Raw genomic sequence first — 21,834 nt, 5'->3', positions numbered from 1 at the left:
CACCTTCCCCTGCAACTACTGAAGGTGTAACACCTTCCTCTTCAGTCTCTTAGGGCTCAAGTATACCTTCTAGGTGAAGCAGCACTTTACCTGCACTTCTCACAATCCGGTCTACTGCATTCGCTGCGCAGGATGTGTTCTCCTCTACTTTGGGGAAATGAAGCATAGACTGGGTGACTATTTCACAGAACATCCACATTCTGCCTGCAAAAAAGACGTTGAGCTTCCAGATGCTTGCTACTTTTACATGCCAACATGTTCTCTGGCCAACATCTGTCTCAGGCTTGCTGCAGTGTTCCAGCAAAACTCAGCGCAAGCTGGAAGAACATTTTCTAATTAGGGACCCTGCAGCCCTCCAGACTCAATATCGAGTTCAATAATATTAGGGCCTAATTTCCCCGATGTCCTTGCCCCCCCCATTCCACACACCAGGGTGTATTGTCAATCTGCCATTACAGACCACCTATTGTTAGCCACTAACAGTCTTCATTAACAGCTATTCATTCTACTAGTCAGGTGTTATCCACTCCTTTGTCAATCCAACTGTTCTTCTCTCTTTGGGCTCTATTGCCACCTGTCGTTTACTCCTTACCCTCTCTCCCTACCCTATCTTCTGCATATAAAGTGACATTTTCCAAGCTACCCATCAATTCTGAGGACCTGAAACATTAACTCTGATTTCTCTTCATAGATGCTGCCAGAACCGCTGAGCTTTTCTAGTAACTTCTGTTTCTGTTTCTGATTGGTATTGCCATGGGGAGGCAGCAGAAATCGTCTGTGGTGTGAACTTACCAGCAGGGATGCTTAACCTGACATTCTTCACATCCACTTTCCAGCCCTTTCCCCATTACCCTTGATTCCCCTACTAACCAACAATCTATCACAGCTTTAAATATACGAATGACTCTGCTCCCACAAGCTCTCTCTGGCAAGAGTTCCAAATACTCACAATCTCTTCACAATTCCTCCTTATCACCGTCTTAAATTGGCACTCCTTTATTCTGAGACTATGTCCTCTGGTCCCAGACTCTCACTTGAGGGAAAACATTTTTTTCAGCATTTACCTTGACAAGTCCTTTAAGAAACCTATGTTTCTTAATGCAATGACCTCTCATTGTTCTAATCTCCAATCAGTAAAATCTCGACCTGTTTAATCTTTGTTCAGAAGACAATCCCTCCACAATGGGGATCATTCTAGTGAACGTTCTCTGATAAGCCTCTAATAAAACGATATCTTTCATTAGAGGGGACCAAAAACTGCTCACAAACTCTGGATTTGGTCTCACCAGCAGCTTTTACAGTTGCAGTAAGATTTCCCAACTCTTAGCACAAACCCCTTGATTTCAGTCCCAACATTCCATTGGCATTTCTGATTATCTGTTGTACTTATGTGTTAGCTTTCTGTGTTTTGTTTTGCACAAGTACTCCCAAGTCTCTTTATGTTGAAGTTTTCAGCAGTTTTTCTTCATTTACATACTATACTGATGAGCTACTTCATATTTACACCCATTATCCTCCACTTGCCAACTTTTTGCCCACTGTTTTAAACTATGAATTTCTCTCTATAAACTATCTGCATCCCTCTTGCAACTTGTCTTTTCACTAATTGTTTGTGTTTCTCTGCAAATTTGGCTACAGTACATTTGTTTCCATCCTCCAAATCATTAGTATACAGACATCCTAAACATTTATGGTCCTAGCACCGATTCTTCTCTGTACTTTCAAGTGATTGAGGCACAATGTAGTATAAGACCTTTTTATCTTCATGCAATGTCTCTGCTAAGTAACTTTTCCGTGGCATGGACCTCTGAAGCCTGTCCATCAGCATTTTCTGGAAATGGAAGTCAATGCGTTGGCACATCGTTCAGCGTGCCCAGAACCTCTGGGTGGCTGCCTGGCCATGTGACCCCACAGCTTAGAGAGAACACTGTCCTCAACTATCCAACCACATGGCATCAATGTCGATTTCACCAGTTTCCTCATCTCCCCTCACCTCATTCCAGATCCAACCCTCCAAATCAGCACCACCCTCTTGAACTGTCCTACCTGTCCATCCTTCCCACCTATCTGCTCTACCCTCCACTCTGACCTATCACCATCACCCCCCACCTGCATTTTCCTATTGCCTTCCCAGCTATCTTTCCCCAGCACTACACCCTCTCCTATTTATCTCTCAGCCTCTTTCCCCTCTCCCCTCAACCCACACATTCCTGATGTAGGACTTATGGCTGAAAAGTCAATTCTCCTGCTCCTCAGATGCTGCCTGACCTGCTGTGCTTTTCCAGTGTCACACTTTTCAACTCTGATCTCCAGCGTCCGCAATCCTCACTTTCTCCTATCCACTGTCCTCAACTTGGCCTCCCTAAAAATTTACATTCTTTTGTGTGGCCTTTTTTAGTATATACTGTTGTTATGGCAAGTTGAATATTTTGCAGTTGATCTGAAGGAGGAAATTCTGTTGCCAGGATCAAGTTATTTTAGTTGGTTGTGACAAATTACAAGATTCTGAAGCATGACACACCCAAAGTGAATCTCTAATTAGCTCCACCAGAGTTTGCGGCTGTCTTCAACGAATTTATAATAGTTGTAAGGTATCAGTGATCTATACAAAACAGAATTCTTCTAAAAGCACTTGATTTTCCACATTCTTGGTGACCGAAGCTAGGGTAAATAACTGAATGAAAGCAGAATCATTACACAGCTGAAAAAATTGACATATAATTTTAATGGGCAGTGTTAGGAAAAGTTAACTGAAATTATATTGGAAAAGTCTATGTACCACAAAATTATCTAATCAAAGTCAATTGACATCTACTGAAAGTGAATGTTATAAGGTATCCTTTTGAAGCTTCTGAACTGAAAGACAACACCATTATCCTCAAGTTTTCTGTCCATTATTCAGATCAAAAGAACAAAAGAGAAGCGCAGCACAGGAATAGGCCCTTTGGCCTTTCATTCCTCTGCTAATCATCATGTCATAACTAAATGAAAAAACAAATCTTCCGCCCTTATTCAGTCCATATCCCTCTATTCCCTTCCTATTCACGTAACCATCCAGATGCCTCTTAAATATCACCAACATGTCTGCTTCCACCACCAGTTCTGGGGTGTGTTCCAGCTCCTCCCTTTCTCTGTGTGAAAATCTTCCCTCACATATCTCCCTTAAACTTTCCCCCTCACCTTGAACCAGTGCCCCCTTGTAATTGAAACGTCAACACTGGGAAAAAAACATCTGATTATTTATCTTATCTATGTCTAATATAATTTTGTAAATCTCTATCAGATCTCCTCTCAGCTGCTAACATTCCAGTGAATACAATCCAAGTCTTTTTAACCTTTCCTCATAGCCAATGCCCTTCAGACTAGGCAACATCCTGGTCAACCTCTCCAAAGTTTCATGTCCTTTTGGTAGTATAGCAACCAAAATGACACAATACTTCAAATACAATCTAACAAGTATTTTATATAGCTGCAGAATGATTTGCCAACTCTTGTACTCCATACCCCAGCCAAAGGCAAGCATACCATGTGCCTTCTTAATTACCTTGGCTACCTGTGTTGGCATTTTTAGTGAACTGGGGACCTGCATGTCCATATCCGTCTGTAATGTTCCTAAAGGCTCTGTCATTTACAGTTTAACTCACACCTAAATTTAATCCTCCACAAAGCACCACCTTGCACTTGTATGAATTAAACTCTACCTGCCTTTTACTCTGCCCAAGACTCCAATCTATCTATATCCTGTTGTACTCTTTTACAATCACGGCACTGTCATGTCATCTGTAAACTTACTAATCAGGCCACCTACACTTTCATCCAGATCATTTATATAAACTACAAACAACAGATGACCTCAGAATGACTCTTGTGGCACACCACTAGGTACTATCTCCATTCTGAAAAACACCCTGCCACCACTACCCTCTGTTTTCTATGACCAAGGCAGTTTTGTATCCATCTAGCCAACCCAGCTCAAATCCCATGTAATTTTAGTTTTTTGTACCAATCTACCATGTGGGACCTTATCATATGCCTTACGAAAATCCACATAAACTACGTCCACAGGCCTTCCCTCCATTATCTTTGTTACTTCGTCACAAAATTCAATCAGGTTGATGAGACATGACTTTCCCCATACAAAACCAAGCTGCCTGTCAGTAAATAATCCATTTCCTTCCAAATGTGCAAATATCTTGTCCCTCAGTATTTTCTCCAAGAGTTTCACCATCATAGAGAGCAAGTTCAACGGTTTATAATTTCCTAGATTATCCCTGTCTCCTTTGTTAAACAACATTGGCTAATCTCCAGCCCTCTGGAACCTCACCTATGGACAAAGAGGATGTGAAGACATCTGTTCATGTCCCAGTTATTTCCTCCCTTGCCTCTTGCAGTAACACGGGATAGGTCCCATTTGGCCCTGAGGACTTGTCTACCTTAATGCAGTTTAAAATATCTAAAATCTCCTCCTTCAATGTGTTAACATTCTCTAGAGTATTCACACACTCTCCCTGATCTCAAAGTCAGTCATGTTCTTCTCTGATACAAAGTATCATTAAGGGTCTCTTCCACTTTCTGTGGCTTTAAGTATAACTTCTCTCCTTTGTCCTTAAGTGGGCCTAAATTGGGATTAAATTGCATTTATTTCAATGCAAAAGGGTTGACAGAATGAACCCAGCGCATGGATGAATATGTGGGACTGGGATATTATAGCCATTACAGAAATGTAGCTAAGGCAGGGACAGGACTGGCAGCTTAACATGCCAGGGTGCAGGTGCTTTTGGTGGGACGGAGGTGATGGAAGGAAGGGGGGGGCTGCATTTTTGATAAAGGTGTGTATCACAGCAGTAGTCAGAGATGAAATACTAGGTCTATTCTATCTAGGTCTATGTACAAATTCTATCAACAGACACATCGACCTAGACCCTATATACCGGCCACTGCAGCGGACAGCAACTGACAACCGGAAGCGGCAGATTCAAACCACTATAAATGCTGGAGGAATCAGCACAGAAGTGCTTCACAGGAGGCTCCCAAGCACTGAGGATGTCACCTAGAAAGGGGACGAAACGTTTGCAACAAAAACTCCCAGCTCGGCTAACAGTTCTTTAAGTATATCATAGGAAAAAGAATATTTCAAGACAATTAAATAAAACCCCTTTTTGCAAGTGAGGTCCTGGAAGACTGGAGGGTAGTGAATGTTATGCCAATATTCAAGAAGGGCTACAAGGAAAAGTCTGGGAACTACACAACAGTAAGCTTAACAACTGCGGTGAGTAAGTTACTTGAGAGGATTCTGAGGGATAAGATACACTTGCATTTGGAAAGACAGGGTTTGATTAGGAGTAATCAGCATAGCTTTGCGAGCGGGGATTTGTCTGAATTCTTTGATGAAGTGACCGGGAAGGTCAACAAGGGCAGGGTGGTAGACGTAGGCTATATGGATTTCAGTAAAGCCTTTGATAAGGTTTCACATGGTAGGCTGCTCTAGGAAGATTAGATCGCACAGAATCCAGGGTAAGCTGGCAAACTGGATACAAAATTGGCTTGATGGTAGGAAGCAGAAAATAATAGTGGAAGGATCATTGTCGAACTGGAGGCCTGCGACTAGTGGAGTGCCTCAGGGGTTGGTGCTGAGCCCATTTCTGTTTGTTATCTATATCAATGAGTTGGATGCAAATGTACAAGGCATTGTACTAAGTTTGCAGATGAGACTAAAATAGGCGGTATCGTGAACAGTGAAGAAGATTATCAGAAATTCCAGCAGGATCTTGATCAGCTGGGGGAGTGGACCAAGAAATGGCAAATGGAGTTTAATATAGAAAGTGTGAGAACTTGCATTTTGGAAAGTCAAATCAAGGTTGGAGTTTCATTGCAAATGGTAGAGCCTTAAGTAGTGTAGTGGAACAGAGGGATTTTAGGGTTCAGGCACATGCTGCTCTGAAAGTGGAGTCACAGGCAGATAAGAAGGCTTTTGGCACACTGACCTTTATCAGGCAGACCATGAGTATAGAAGTTGGGAAGTTATGTACATTTGTACAAGACGTTGGTGAGAACGCACTTGGAGAATTGTATTCAGTTTTGGTCACCTTGTTGTGGGAAGGGTGTTTTTCAACTGCATTGTTATTAAAGTGAAGAACAAATTTACAAGGCTGGTGTCTAGACTCAATGGTCTGAATTAAAGGGAGAGATTGGACAAGCTAGGACTTTTTTCTTTAGAGCACAGGAGACTGAGGTGGAACCTCAGATAGAGGTGTACAATACCATTCGAGGCATGGATAAGGTGAATGCACTCAGTCTTTTTCCCAGGGTTGGGCAATCGAGGATGAGAGGAGATCAGTTTAAGGGGAAAGAATAAAAGGGAACCCGAGGGGCAACTTTTTTTACACAGAGGATGGTGCACATATGGAATGAGCTACCAGTGGAATTGGTTGAGGCAGGTACATTAACAACATTTAAAAGGCATTTGGATGAATACATGAATAGGAAAGAATTAGAAGGATATGGGTGAAGTGCAGGGAACTGGGGTTAGTGTGGACGGACATTTTGGTTAGGAAGGACCGGTTTGGGCCAAAAGGCCTGTCTCTGTGCTGTCGGACTCTATGACTCTACTCTTTTCCTTGGTACCAGCTTTCTTCTAATATATGCATAAAAAGCCTTGGGATTCTCCTTGACTGTTTGCTGGAGACATTTCATGGCTCCTTTTAGCCTTCCTAATTCCACATTTAAGTTCCATTCTCATTTTTCCACACTCCTCAAGGTCTTTGTCAGTTTGTAGCTGCCGAGACCAATTGTATGCTTCCTTTCTCCTTTTGACTAAGATAACAATTTCCCTTGGTTTCTGAATCCTGCCACTCCTATTCTTCAGTTTTACAGGGACACGCATGTCCTGCACTTTAATCAACTGGTCCTGAAAGCCTCCCACATGACAGACATAGATTTGCCCTCAAATAACTGCTCCCAATCAACATTCTCCAGTTCCTGTCCAATTTGTATATAATTAGCCCTTGCCAAATTAAGTATACTCACCTGAGGGCAACTCTTGACCTTGTCAATGATGACCTTACAGAGTTATAGTCACTAAGCCCAAAGTGCTCTCTGGATGATCAATTTGACTGACTTTGTCAAATTTTTGTTCCACACTTAACTCTCTGGTCATAGCAATTGCATATTTTCTAATGGCCTCCCTTCCTGTCACTGGACAGTTACTTCTGTAATACCCAAAGATCCAGCCTTGACTTCCTTATCCAATATATACTGCCTGCAGGGGAAAGCATCTGTAAACATGAGGCTAACTTTTACTTCTAAGCAGATGGCACTCTACATCATCATGATTCCTACTACACTATAGGCCACAAACAGTCTGAGAGAAATAGAAAAGCAGACATGTCGGCAAATTTCAGAGATTTGTAAAATAAAAGGGGATTTCAACTTCTCAAATTTAACTGGTCTCTTCATTGTGTGAAATGTTGACAGGGAGTGAATTCTTGAAATGCATCCATGAGACTTTTAAGGTATATGTGGAAGACACCATGAGAGAGGTGTCCCTGAACTTAATTTTAGGTCATGAAGCCATGCAAGAGATTGAAGTATCAGCAGAGGACTATTTTGCAGACAGCAATCAGACTTGTATTACGTTCAAGAACGTTATGAAAAAGAACAAGGATGGGCAACATCCTAGTACCCTTTCCAAAGCATCCACATCCTTTTAGCAGTGCTCTGACCAGAACTGTATGCAATATTCCAAGTATAGCCTAACTAAAGTTCTGTAAAACTGCAGTATAACTTGTCTATTCTTATATTCAATGTCTGTTCCAATGACAGCCTTTTTTACAATCTTATCTACCTGCTCTGCACCTTCAGTGATATGTGGACCTGCATGCCCAGATTGCTCTATGTATCAGTACTGCTAAGACTTCTGCCATATATTGAAATAAGTCAGCATGTACAGTGGAGGTTTTGAGTGGTCTGGCAGGCTTAAAAGTAAATAACTCTCCAGGGCAAAATGAAATGTTGAGTGAGGCAAGAGAAAGATATAATAGGAGCATTGTCAATAACTGTAATTCCTCCTCCAGAAGAAATTTCAGATGACTGGAGGACAGCTATTATGGTGTCATTATTTAAGAAGGGAGCAAGAGATAAGCCAAAAAACTACAACTTAGTCAGTCTAACCTCAGTAACGAGGAAACTATTGGAAGAAATCATAAGGGACAAAATTAAATTGCACTTGAAGAGGCACATGAAGGTGCCATATAGTAGATCGACATTTATCTTCTCCTAGTTCTTTTACTCAATCTCTCTCCCCCAACCTCCACCAACCCCATTCACCACTGGTCATGCCAGGAATCTCCAATTTTTGGCTGACAGGCCGGGCTTTGGTGGCTCACCTTTCCATGTTTAATTGAATGGCTTTGGGACTAATTGGGTGAACTATGTGGTTCAGACTCACCTATCTTTATTAGCTGAAACATAGAGTTTAAGAGCAAGGAGATGATTTTGTATAGAAAGTTGGTTGGACTACAACTAAAATATTGTAAGCACTTCTAGAATTCAAAATTTAGGAGGTATGTGATTGCAATAGCGAGGGTGCAGAGAAGATATACCAGGAGAGTTCTAGTTATAAAGAGAGAGGTTGGATAAACTAGTGTTGTTTTCAGTGAAGCATGGAAGTCTAAGGGGGACATGGTTGAGATGTATAAAATTAGATAGGGTAGATGGGAAGAAACGTTTCCCTTGGTGGAGGAATCAATGACCAGGGGCATAGATTTAAGGTCAGGACAGAAAGTTTAGAAGAGATAAGAGGAAAACCTTTTTCACACAGAAGGGTGGTGGGAATCTGGAACTCTCTGGGTAAAAAGTGAGGTCTGCAGATGCTGGAGATCACAGTTGAAAATGTGTTGCTGGTTAAAGCACAGCAGGTTAGGCAGCATCCAAGGAATAGGAAATTCGACGTTTCGGGCATAAGCCCTTCATCAGGAATCTGGAACTCTCTGCCTATAAGTTTGTCAGAGGCATAAACCTACATAATATTGAAGATGATGTGCATTTGCAATGCCAATGCAAACGAGGTTATGTGCCTAGTGGTGGAAAACAAAAAGGCTAAGTGGTTTTCTTTTTGATTGGTGCAGACTTTCTAGGCCAAAGGGCCTACCTCTCTGCTCTAAATCTCTTTGACACGGTGATGATACCACGAGCAGGTCTCTAAACGATACACTGATCTCGAGACATAACACAACAGGTCAGAAAATTCCAAAGTGAAAACAGTACATTGTGTGAACAAATTCTTTTCATTCTCACTTCATCACTTAAAGTCACCTTCATCAAACAAAAGGATATTTAATTTCTCCATTTCCATTTCTTGCTTTACATTCTCGGGCTTTCCTTTCCTGCCTATTGTTGCTGCATTTCAGATTCCTAATATTTTAACAGTACCCAGCTTATGATATGCCTCAGAAAGATCCAGTTGGGAAATAAAAATAAGATTCAACATTAACAATGTCAATTAAAGCAGGCTATTAGACAAGGACTGAGAACAAAAAAAAACTACAGGAAATAAAATTCAACATTATAAGTCCACAAGATTAGCTGATCACACTTTTTTGCTATTTCCCAACCTCAAGTGGCATATTTCTGAACAGAACCGTAACCAAGCTAATTAAGTAGATTAACTTTTCTATTAAAAAGCTGTATTATTCTCAGAATGTGAACATGATGAAAGATTAATAAGGTGAGGGAAGATGATCAAATGCTCTTTTCCTAATCTTTCTAAAATTGGATCACTCATTTTGACATTACCTTTTCTAATATCATTCACAAATTCTGCTTAAAATGTCAATATTATTTTAGTTTTTGAGATAAAGCACATAAGATGAAAATAAAGTCACTTCAATCTCTACATTTAGCCTGTAACCACAGAATCTCCAGCATCATAATCACATCACAGTGCACTATTTACACAATACACACATGTCAGACTGTTCCACACTCCTACTCAAGTATCAAATCATGAAGGAATAAAACTGCAAGGCAAAGACAATTATTTCAAGGCATTTTTCTGACATAAGGACTTGGGGAAAGGGTGGGGACAGTGGAGGAAGATGCATGTAGTATAAGCTACACATGAATATACAACAGTGAGTTCAAAGCAATGTTCCACCTAGATTACAATACATTGTGTAAAATGTGCGCAAGTTGACTAGGTCACTGGACAGGATAATGTGGAACTACATTCCATGTCCTACCTGAATACGGTATGTCCGGGTCTTGTGGTAACTGCCCTGGGTCAGCAAAGGACGCTCTCACTAATGAGGTGATGCAGCACAATGACACCATGTAATAAACTAAAAAAGAAGATTACTTGTTTCAAAAATGTTTTGACGACTGTTTGAATTTTTATATATTAGACATTTTGAGCTTGTAACTTAACCATTAAGATTTCACTGTAATAACTCTACAGACCAGTTTCCCGTCACCAAGTCACCTTTTACTTACACATGGGATATCCTTGACACTGATCCAGCTCCCTCAGAGCCAGCTCTCAGAGTAAACACTCTGATCTCTGACACTCCTGTTCTTTCTTTTAAACTTTTTTTTGAATCCACTGCTTATATGTTGCTTTTGTTACTCCCTGAAGTGAAGATATTCTAAATCCCTTGTTTATACATTTTTGTGATCTCCACACTACTGCTGCACAGCCATGGTGCTTATTTTTCCCCACAGCTCCCATGCAGTGTGTGTAAGTGCAGGGACTCAGTAAAAATACCATATGCAAAATTTTTTATTCAATATGCCCAACACCAGGAAAACAACCATGTGGCCAGGAAACCAATGGCAAGTAAAAGAATAAAGTTTTGCAATTAACAGTCAATCATCATTGATTGCTGCATTCTCTGCCTCCACCAATCAAGGCCCACTTGCCAACCTGCATAAGTTCTGATGACACTCGTTCTTTTCTCCTTACCATCACTAAGTCACTGTTTATTTACTTGTGCACAGTACACTGGCTCTGGCCAGCCAACTCAGAGTCAGAACTGAGGAGATTCAATCGCCTGTTTTTTTTTCTATTTCTTTTTTCCTGTCTTAATGCCTTGCAAGCACCTGTTCAGAGATGTTGTTACACATCTGGAGGACACTCCTTATCTGTCAACTGCGGCTTCCTGATTAGACCAGATTAACAGCCCCAATCAAGGAAATTTGATTTTATTTAATTTGATTTTTTGTCATGTGTACTTAGTACAAATACTGTCCAACACCATCTTAAAACACAGAAAATAAACCAAATCTCAGAATATAAAGCCAGAAAATTAAAACAATAAAGTTCATCTTAACGTCTTATGTCGAACTGCTCCCACTTTCAGCTCAGCCCTTGATCTGGATGGGCTCTTCCTCTCTGATGCCTCAAATCTCTGCTGCTAAATCAACTAAACTGTTGCAAGTGCGCTATGTCACATGGCCACTGGGAGAAAGAGTCACAAATCTCTGGTGCCATCCTGCCTCAACCCACCCCAACGCCATGAGTTCACACCCTGGAGCATCTCGGAAAAAGTTCATTCTCTTTTTCAGGCCGCAAAGGCAATGAGGCAGCAACATCCAATATGTCCATCTCAGACTCTGAGCTATCTTCAAAGCTTGATGGATAGGGAGAACACATGGGTTCCAGAACAGTCAGGAAGGCTGCCAAAGAGCCGGGCATGTTTTGATCCATGTTGAGAAGGTGGTGCTGGAAAAACACAGCCAGTCAGGCAGCATCCAAGAAGCAGGAGAATCAATGTTTCGGGCATAAGCCCTTCATCAGGAATGAAGCTTGTAGATCAGGGCTGAGAGATAAATAGGAGGGGGTGGGGGTGGGGGAGGTAGCAGGGAAAGCGATAGGTGGATGAAGGTGAGGGAGAAGGTGACAGGTCAGGAGGGTAGTGATGGACAGGTCTGAGGGCCATGCTGAGTTGGAGGCTTTGGACTGGGATAATGTGGAGGGAGGGGAAATGAGGAAGCTGTTGAAATTCACAATTATCCCACGTAGTTGCAGGGTCCCAAGATGGAATATGAAGCTCGGTGGTGGAGGCAGACTAGAACCTGCATGCCGATGTCAGAGTGGGAGGGTGCATTGAAGTGTTCAGCCACGGAGCGGTGGGGTTGGTGGATGCAAATGTCCCAGAGATATTCTCTGAAACAATCCCCAAGCAGTGCCCTGTCTTCACAATGGAGAGGAGACCACACTGGGTGCAACAGATGTTGTAGATGATATTGGTATAGGTGCGGGTGAATTCCTGATGGATGTGTACGATCCCTTGGGGCCTTGGGTAGACGTGAGGGGAGTGATGTGGGCACAGGTTTTGCACTTCCTGCAGTGGCAGGGAAAGGTGCCAGGAGTAGGGTGTGGGCTGGTGGGGGTGTGATCCTGACAAGGGAGTCATGGAGGGAATGGTCTTTTCGGAATGCCGATAGGGCTGGGAAGGAAATATATCTCTGGCGGTGGAGTCCGTTTGGAGGTGGTGGAAGTGGTGATGGATGATGCGTTGTATGCGGAGGTTGGTGAGGTGGAAGATGAGGACCGGCGGCTGGGGGGGTTCTGTCCTTGTTGTGTTGGGAGGGGTGGGTTTCAAAGGCGGTGGTGCGTGAAGAGAAGGAGATGCACTGGAGGGCAACATCAACCACGTGACAAGGGAAGTTGCGATTGTGGAAGGAGGATGCCATCTGGGATTTTGAGGTGGAATTGGTCATCCTGGGAAGAGATGCAGCGGAGGCAGAGGCATTAGGACTAAGGGATGGTGTTTTTATAGGAGGTAAGGTGGAAGGAGGTGTATTCTAGGTAGCAGTGGGAGTCGGTGGGCTTGTAGTATATGTCTATGGTTAGTTGGTCGCCGAGATGGTCCAGGTGAATTTGAGGTCAGAGTGAAAGGTGTTGACAAAGTTGATGAACTATTCAACCTTCTCATGAGGGCACAAGGTGGCACCAATACAGTCATCGATGTAGCAGAGGAACAGGTGGGGGATGGTGCCAGTGTAACTGTGGAAGATGGACTATTCCACATATCCGACAAACAGGCAGGCTAGCTGGGTCCCATGCGGGTGCCCATGGCTACCACTTTGGTTTGGCTTGTTCCCACACTGTTTGTGAGTTTGCAGCTTTCATATGGTCCATGTTCAGTACCATTAAACCTACCCACACTTTATATGTCCCTGAACATGACCTTGCATCGACCATGCCTCTTACCAATGCAGGTCTATTCCTGTGGTTCCTGCACCAAACTTCATCTCTTTAAGTAAACTGTCCATCTCACTTAGGGGAGTCTTGTGTCCAGTATTGGTGTTCCTGATGCTGTTTCAGCTACCGGCCCAACAAGTCCACACCAACCCTTCAAAGAGTGATGAATGAATGAACTTTTGATGAATGAACTCTATGCATGTTCAGCCACTTTGTGACTACCATTCACAATGAATACCAAAAAAATTGAGCCCATGAAAGGACCTCCGCAGTCGATGTCTAACCAAGTCCTGGGTTTATCCAGCCATTCCCATGAATGTGATGGAACTGCTGGACTGTAATTTGTGTCATTGTTGGCATGCTGGGCACTGCACCACCATTGTAGCTATGTCTACATCCAATCCTGGCCGCCAGATATAATTTGTCGTCAACATCTTCGTTTGGGAACACCTTAGATGACCCTGGTGGAGTTTAGCCAGTATCTGGCTCAGGACAATCAGTTTTGCTCCATAAAATAATGTGCTGCTCTTTACTGTGGTGTTCTCCAAGCTCAGTCAGACTGATGAGTGAGTCCACTTCCATCAGAATGCCCTGCAACTCATATGGTCCACTTGCCCTATAGTCCAACAGTAAAGCCAGTCTTGGTGCCTGTTTGAAGGATTTAGCTAGTCATAACTTTTGTATGGTTACATCAGTACTGTCACATACCAAATGGTCTCTCTCATTAAATATTAAACCAAAGTCACATGCCTCCGCCAGTCAGCTTAATCTAGTCAAAAGTCCTGATATGGATTCCCCTGGTTCTCAAATTATCAATTAAAACCTATACTGTCTCAGAATTAAAGACGACTTGGAGTTGTAATATTCCTGAACTAAATTCATCAACTTTTGAAAGATTTTAGTATGTGGTGCCTCAGGAAAAGTTAAGTTCCTAATAACCAAAAAGGCTGCAGGTCCACAAGCTGACAGCAGTATAGCTCATGGCTTTTTATCTGCCCCAATGTCATTTGCCCAGAAAAAAACCCTCAGTTTTCCATATTCTTGGTGCACTCTTTGATGGCAGGATAAACAAGCCAAGCTGCTCAAATAATGGCATGATGTCAGAAATACTTAACCTAACTCAAAGACAACTGGTGCAAGCACATTTCTTCAGAAGCGTGCTTTTTATCTTGTCGCAACTGAAATAACTCCACAGAGACAGGTATCCCATCATCAACTCACCTTTTATTTACAAATGGAGAATCCTTGACACTGATCCAGCTGTCTCAAAGTCAGCTCTCAGAGTGAGCACGATGCCTGACACTCTTGTGCTCATCAGTTTGCCAGGGCTCCCTGAATGGTCCAGATTAACAGCCCCAATCAGGGAACTCATATTCTATGAGGTCGATCTGGCTGACCTTCTTACAATCATTATACTCATCTATTGGCACCATAACTGCTTCAAAGGAAATAATGTTAGAAGAGGACTGTGAAAACCCTGATATAGCTACAGTTGATTATCGTTTTATTTTAGGAAGAATGTAAATATATTGGAGGCAGTTCAGGAAATGTTTACAAAACTAGTATCTGCAGCTGGAGGGGGTTGGTATCAGGTTTGTCTCATGAGGAATGTTTGGAAATGCTACGCACACAAGCTTAGAAGAGTGAAAGGTGTCTTCATTAAAATATAGAACATTCTGAGGGTTCTTGACAAGAAGTCATAGAAGTCTACAGCCCTGAAAAAAAAGCTCTTTAGCCAAATCATGTTTGTGCTGGTAAAAGAGCAATTATCTATCCAGTCTAATCTCATTTTATAGCACTTGGCGCATAGTCTTAAATACCTTGTCATCAAAAGTGCACAACTAAGTGGAGTGGATGTTTCTGTAATGGAAGTATCTAAAAATCTAGGTCATTATTTAACCCCACATTTAGAACAGAGATTTTTACTCTCTCTCTCTCTCGCGCTCTCAAGTGGTTCTGAGCCTTTGGAACTCTCTTCCTGAAAAGGTGGTGGAAACAGAGTCCTTGAATACTTTTAAAGTAGAGGTAAGTTCCTTTTCAACAAAAGTTCTAAAGGTTTTCAGGATGTTTGGGAATGAGAATTTGAGATTATAATCAGATCAAAAGTGATCGTTAGACAAGGCAGCAAGGTGGAATGGTCTACTCATGTTCATAATCAAAACGTTCGTTTTATACATTCCTACTTCTTTCTGTGTATCTATTTAAAAGTGTACATTGAGTTTGACACCAAACTCAAGCAGTGATATGACCTTGGGGTTAATCACAATGACAGGTACAATGTTGAGACCATAAATACTGCCCATAGTTTTCACACACTGAGAATTGTGCAGATGTTCTGAGTTTGCAGAGATCCAAAACAAAGCAATTAAAACAAAGTAAATGGTTACTCCATCAAAGCATTCAATTTAATACAGTTATTTCTCACATTTGTGCAAAGTAATTATGACAAAAAGATATGACAAAACTTTTGGCATCTTATAAAGTTCTTAAAATATTTAAAGGCGAGTAAAGAAGAGCAAGGCAGGAGCAGCGCTAGGTACATCTCAAAATGAAGTTACAATTGTGTGCCAAACAGCATAACCAACAAGAGACAGACAGAGATACAGAATCCCACAATCAATCGATCAGATCTAAGTTCTGGCCAGCAACCTTTGGTGGTGGACATTGAAGCCCTTCACCCAGTGTACATTCTACGATTTTGCGACTCCAGTTCCTCCTCCAAGTGGAGCACTGATTCAGCAGCCAAGGGAGGATGGTATAGGGTAATCAGCAAGACATTTTCCTTGCCCATGCTAGACCTGATGCCATGAGTCTGGAGTATTGAGGACTCCCAGGGCAACCCCTCTTGACAGCAGACCAATGTGCCATGATCTCTGTTGGGTCTGTCTGCTGGTAGGACAGAACATACACCACATTGACTATCCCTGGGTATGGGACATTATCTGTAAGGTATGATTCTGTGGGCATGACTATGTCAGGCTGTCATTCTCAATTTTGGCAGTGCCCAACAGATGTTGATAAAGAGGATTTTACTGTGTTTACAAGTCTGGGTTTGTTGTTGCTGTTGCTGGTGCCTAGGTCAGTATTGGGTGGTCCATCTGGCTTCATTACTTTTCCACTTTTCTATTCTAAATGTTTTAGGCATGTTTTAGACAGGGTCCAGTGGTGCATGTCACAAATAATTAAAAGGGGAACAGACACATGCACAGCAAACATATAAAAGCTAAATTAAAATATTATTTCCCGCAGTGATAATACATTTCAGTCCTTGTGGTTTACATTTGTCATGGAAAGCCTGTACATGTTGATGGGCTTCACTCACACTCTCAACATGGACAGCCAAATATGGACATCACCTTGGAAAATGTGTCAGCAATCAGGTGCCATGACACCTGCACATAGCCTACTGCATCGACCTGTTAATGACTATGTTGGCCTGCAAGAAACTGGCTTACTGATTTGTAAAAGTCAACCACATTGCTCTGGATCTGGAGTCACATGTAGGACAGAACAAATAAGGAAGGCAGATTTCCTTACTAAAGGACATCAACGAACTAGGTGGGCTTTTATGGGCACAATTACTGAAACAAGCTTCCAAATGTGAATTAATTAAATTTAAAGTTCCACCAACTGGAATTCAAACTCATTTCTCCACAGTATTCATCCAGGTCTTCAGATTACTATTTCAGTGATATTACTATTGTGCTACCATCTCCTGAACTATCTGCATATTACTCCCTTTTTGCATATAAAAATGGTTGGGAATGTATGACCCCACTTGATTACAGGGCTTACCAAAATAGAAGGAAATCATCGTGACTTTTGTCTGAGAATTAGTGATGAAATTGCAATAGTAGTGGATGTTCAGTTAAACAGTGGTGAAAGAAAGCAATGCTACTCACGCACTATCACAGCAGCTGGAATATGTTGCTCTTCATAGTGAGGGAAGAGGATAAGTTTGGGAATGTAGAGTGTGTTATAAAGCCAAACAAAGGTGATGATGCTGACACAACACCAGCCCTGTAGGTCGTAGACTAAGTGAAGTTGAAGCCCCATCACAGAAAGGTTGTTTCACTGGCCGGTAGCTGGAATTTAATCAATCACGTCTGCGAGTCCTGCTCAGAGAGAAAAATAACATAAAAATAACCACATTTACTAATATTCCATAAATAAAATAGCTTTATTTGTGTGCAAATTTTTATTATTCAGCATTAAATATCCCTTTCATTTATATCCAGTTCCAGTTGCCCTGTTACATGAAGGAGAGGGGTCAGAAGAGACTCACCAGGATGTTGTCACGAATGGAGGGTTTGAGTTATAAAGAGAGGCTGGATAGGCTGGGAATTTTTTCACTGGAGTGGAGGAGGTTAAAGGGTGACCTTACAGAGATTTATAAAATTATTAGGGGTATAAATAATGTGAATAGTAAGTAACTTTTCTGTTGGGTGGAGGATTTCAAGAATAGGAGGCATATTTTTAAGGTGAGAGGAGAAAGATTTAAGAAAAGACATGAGGGGCAATTCTTTATTTTATACAGAGAGTAGTTCAGTGTGGAATCAACTTCCAGAGGAAAAGGTGAAGGCTTGCACAGTTACAATCTTTAAAAAAAAACAAAATATAAACAAACACATTGAATTAGACCCCATCCACCAAACCCCTGAGGAAAAGAACAGGAAGTGACATCACCACAGGAAATAACATCACCAACCCAAATATATAAATAGAAAGCAGCAATCATGTACAGTGCCCATTGAAGATGTTACCTAGTAGGGTGATGAAACATCTGGAAATGAACCTTCCAGCTCAGTGAGCAAACATAAATCCAGAACCTCAACCTGAGCTACAAATCTTCTCAAAACTCACTAACATTTAGATAAGTTCATGATTAAGAAATGTTTGGAGGTGGGACTAGTTTAGAATATAGCACATGACAGCACAGTATAGACCCTTTGGCCCTTGATATTGCGCCGACCTGTGAAACCAATCTGAAGCCCATCTAACCTATACTATTCCACTCTCACTCATATGCCTATCCAATGACCACTTAAATGCCCATAAAGTTGGCAAGCCTAAAACTGTTGTAGGCAGTGCATTTCCCATCCTTACTACTGTCTGAGTAAAGAAACTATCTTGATATCTGTTCCTATATCTATCACCCCTCAATTTGAAGCTATGCCCCCTCATGTTAGCCATCACCATCCTCGGAAAAAGGCTCTCAACATCCACCAGATTTAATGCTCTGCTTATCTTATATGTCTCAATTAAGTCACCTCTCAACTTTCTTCTAAACACAGCCTCAAGTCCCTCAATTTTCCTCGTAAGACCGTCGCTCCATACCAGGCAACATCCTAGTAAATCTTCTTTAAACCCTTTCCAACATTTCCATATCCTTCCTATAATGCTGTGACCAGAACTGCACACAATTCTTCAACTACAGCCACACCAGAGTTTTGTACAGCTGCAGCATGACCTCATGGCTCCGAAATGTGATCCCTATACTAATAAAAACTAACAGACCGTATGCCTTCTTAACATCCCTGTCAACCTGGGTAGCAACTTTGAGGGATCTATTTACATGGACACCAAGATCTCTCTGCTCATCTACACTACCAAAAGTCTTACCATTCACCCAGTACTCTGCATTCCTGTTACTCCTTCCAAAGTGAATCACCTCACACTTTTCTATATTAAACTCCATATGCCATATCGCTGCCCAGCGCTGCAGCCTCTGTAACCTACAACATCCTTTAGCACTATCCACAACTGTACCGACCTTATTGTCATCCACAAATTTACTAACCCATCCATCTACGCCCTCCTCTTGTTCTTTTCTTAAAATGACAAACTGCAGTGGACCCAAAACAGATCCTTGCAGAACACCACTAGTAACTGAACTCTAGGATGAACATTTCCCATCAACCACCACCCTCTCAGTATTCTTTCAGCTTTCCAATTTCTGATCCAAACTGCTAGTGCCTCCATATTTTGTGCAGTACCTACCATGGGGAACCTTATCAAATGCCTTACTGAAATCCATATACACCACATCAACGGTTTTACCCTCAAACACCTGTTTGGTCTCCTTCTCAAAGAACTCAATTAGGTTTGTGAGGCGCAACCTACCCTTCACGAAACCGTGTTGACTATCCCTAATCAACTGACTTTAGTTTGGGATATCAGGCAGGTGGGACAAGTTTAGTTTGGGATCATTGTGACATGGATGATTGGACTTTATGATTCAATGGTCCTTCCAACAAAGGTACAAAAAGCAGACATTAGAATATCCAATAAGTGTTTTTGCTTTAAATCAGAGTATAGTAAGGAAAAAATTACAAGTTTCCTATTAGCAAAAATGTAGAGGCAATTACTGGGGTGAGAATTAACAGGATGTACTGGAAAGCTTGCCCATACTGAAAATGAAGAGGTCCACATGGTCCAGTTCAATACCATTAAGGCTCACCTTTGTTGGGCTTCATCTGCACCTTCCCACCAGTCCCATGCTGCTCAATTCTTCAAAACACCTCTCCATCCCATCCGTAACCTTCTTTTGGCCGTAGAATTTCAAACATTCATTTGCTATAAGATTCTTATTTAATTCTGCATCAATGCTGGAGGGAGTCTAATCTAAATGCATAAAACTAGATGTAAATTTGTTTAGCTCCAGTTGATTCCACAACATTTTAGTGCATGGAAACTGATCTTCACCTCAAGTACACACCAGTACTCTTCAGCATCAGTGCCTAGACAGCAAACAGGAATATGAACCCAGGCTGAAGACACCCAGTTTCCCTAAAAATTCTTGCCAATAATTTTCCCCTCACTGGCTTAAGGATCCCTGGGCTGTAATTTCCCAGATTATCCCTTTTGTCCTTCTTAAACATAGAGTCATAGTGTCATAAAGATGTACAGCATGGAAACAGACCCTTCGGTCCAACCCATCCATGCCAACCAGATATCCCAACCTAATCTAGTCCCACCTGCCAGCACCTGGCCCATATCCCTCCAAACTCTTTCTATTCATATACCCATCCAAATGCCTTTTAAATGTTGCAATTGTACCAGCCTCCACTACTTCCTCTGGCAGCTCATTCCATACACATACCACCCTCTGAGACCCTTTAGGTCTCTTTGATATCTTTCCCCTCTCACCCTAAACCTATGCCCTCTAGTTCTAGACTCCCCCACCACAGGGAAAAGACTTTGTCTATTTACCCTATCCACGCCTCTCAATTTTGTAAACCTCTACAAGGTCACCGGTCAGCCTCCAACGCTCCAGGGAAAACAGCCCCAGCCTGTTCAGCCTCTCCTCATAGCTCAAATCCTTCAACCCTGGCAACATCCTTGTAAATCTTTTCTGTACCCTTTCAAGTTTCACAATATCTTTCCCTTAGGAAGGAGACCAGAATTGCACGCAATATTCCAACAGTGGCCTAACCAATATTCTGTACAGCCGCAACAACTCTTGTACTCAATACTCAAACAATGGAACAACATTGGCTATTCTCCAGTCAATGCTTTGTACACATTGACTGTGCAATTTAGGAAGTTAAAATTGTAATTGCAAACATTTGCATTGCTTTAAATGGTAATGAATGTTCAATTGGATATTGAAATCCTGATTCCATTACTCAGTTTTTCAAAGCTCAACAGTGCCAATACATTGGGCCATTTTATTAAACATGAACAGCAATAATTGTTTATCTATAAAGGGTTGTTCTCTGATGCTAACAATCTCAGCAACTTGTGTTTGAAGACGGTTTGAATTTTAAAGATGACAGCAGTAGGGAAGGGAGGACACATGCTACGTTTAGCTGAGTTCACAGTATTCTTGCCCCTGAGGGCCGGACAAAATGCTAAAAGTATGGCATTAATCCCTGTACCAGTAATTCATAGAGGGTCCAACTTTGCTTATCTTCTGTTGAGAAGTTACGAGATCAAACCTTGCTCCACAGACTTGAAACAAATAGCCTAGGCTTCACTAAAGTGCAATGCAGGGCTATATGATCAGAGTTGTTATGTTTTAAAAAATACTAAACCAGATGAATGTTAAGACTATTTGAAGATGAGCTGGGGAAAATTTCTCTGATGTCCTACCAATAGTAATCTTCCAAACTACATCTCAAAAACAGATTATCTCATTGCTGGGACCACTATGTGTACAAACTGGCTTCTATCTCTTATGTTACAGTTAACAAAAAGTGTAAACATATAACTCGATTCCTGAAAACTCCACCACCAATAATTGAAAGACCAAGAGTGTCTCAGTTCTCATGCCTCATGTTATGAATGAATCACTTTTAGAAAATCTCAAGAAATACCTGTGTTCTTCAAAAATAAGACACTCAAATAAATCAAGAATGCTACGTGACTTTCAGGAATATCAGGCCCTCTACTACTGTACAGACCAATAACCATATACGTGAGAAGCATCTGGATACTTCTGTCTTTCACACTTTCACAGGGTGGGTGTGTTGTTGGCAAGGTTACCATTTGTTGTTCATCTCTAATTTCCCTTGAACTGAGTGCCTTGATCATCCATTTCAGAGGGCAGTTACAAAGCCAGCCATTTTTTTTGGGTCTGGTATCACATGTCTGACACACCAGGTAAGGATGGCGGATTTCCTTCCTTAAAA

The 21,834-nt window shown here is 41.7% G+C and overlaps 1 protein-coding gene across 2 annotated transcripts in view; it reads right to left on the bottom strand.

The window, feature by feature from the left end:
• The window catches only part of zdhhc21 (zinc finger DHHC-type palmitoyltransferase 21), a 145,217-nt gene that overhangs the window by 100,243 nt on the left and 23,140 nt on the right, over positions 1–21,834 (bottom strand). The window contains exons 1-3 of one of the 2 annotated variants that reach the window (XM_060845551.1): positions 19,662–19,813; positions 17,104–17,316; positions 10,239–10,337 (exon numbers count right to left, since the gene is read on the bottom strand). In XM_060845551.1, coding sequence (XP_060701534.1) covers positions 10,239–10,337; positions 17,104–17,257 — 253 coding nt within the window. In that variant the 5' untranslated portion in view covers positions 17,258–17,316; positions 19,662–19,813. Of the gene's footprint in view, positions 1–10,238; positions 10,338–17,103; positions 17,317–19,661; positions 19,814–21,834 lie in introns of those variants that run through there. The other variant, XM_060845541.1, reaches the window with a different exon arrangement.

This window comes from Hemiscyllium ocellatum, chromosome 2, assembly GCF_020745735.1.
Source record: "Hemiscyllium ocellatum isolate sHemOce1 chromosome 2, sHemOce1.pat.X.cur, whole genome shotgun sequence".
Taxonomy (NCBI): Eukaryota; Metazoa; Chordata; class Chondrichthyes; order Orectolobiformes; family Hemiscylliidae; genus Hemiscyllium; species Hemiscyllium ocellatum.
The sequence above is the reverse complement of the archived record's forward strand: the minus strand, read 5'-3'. Positions and strand labels throughout refer to the sequence as shown.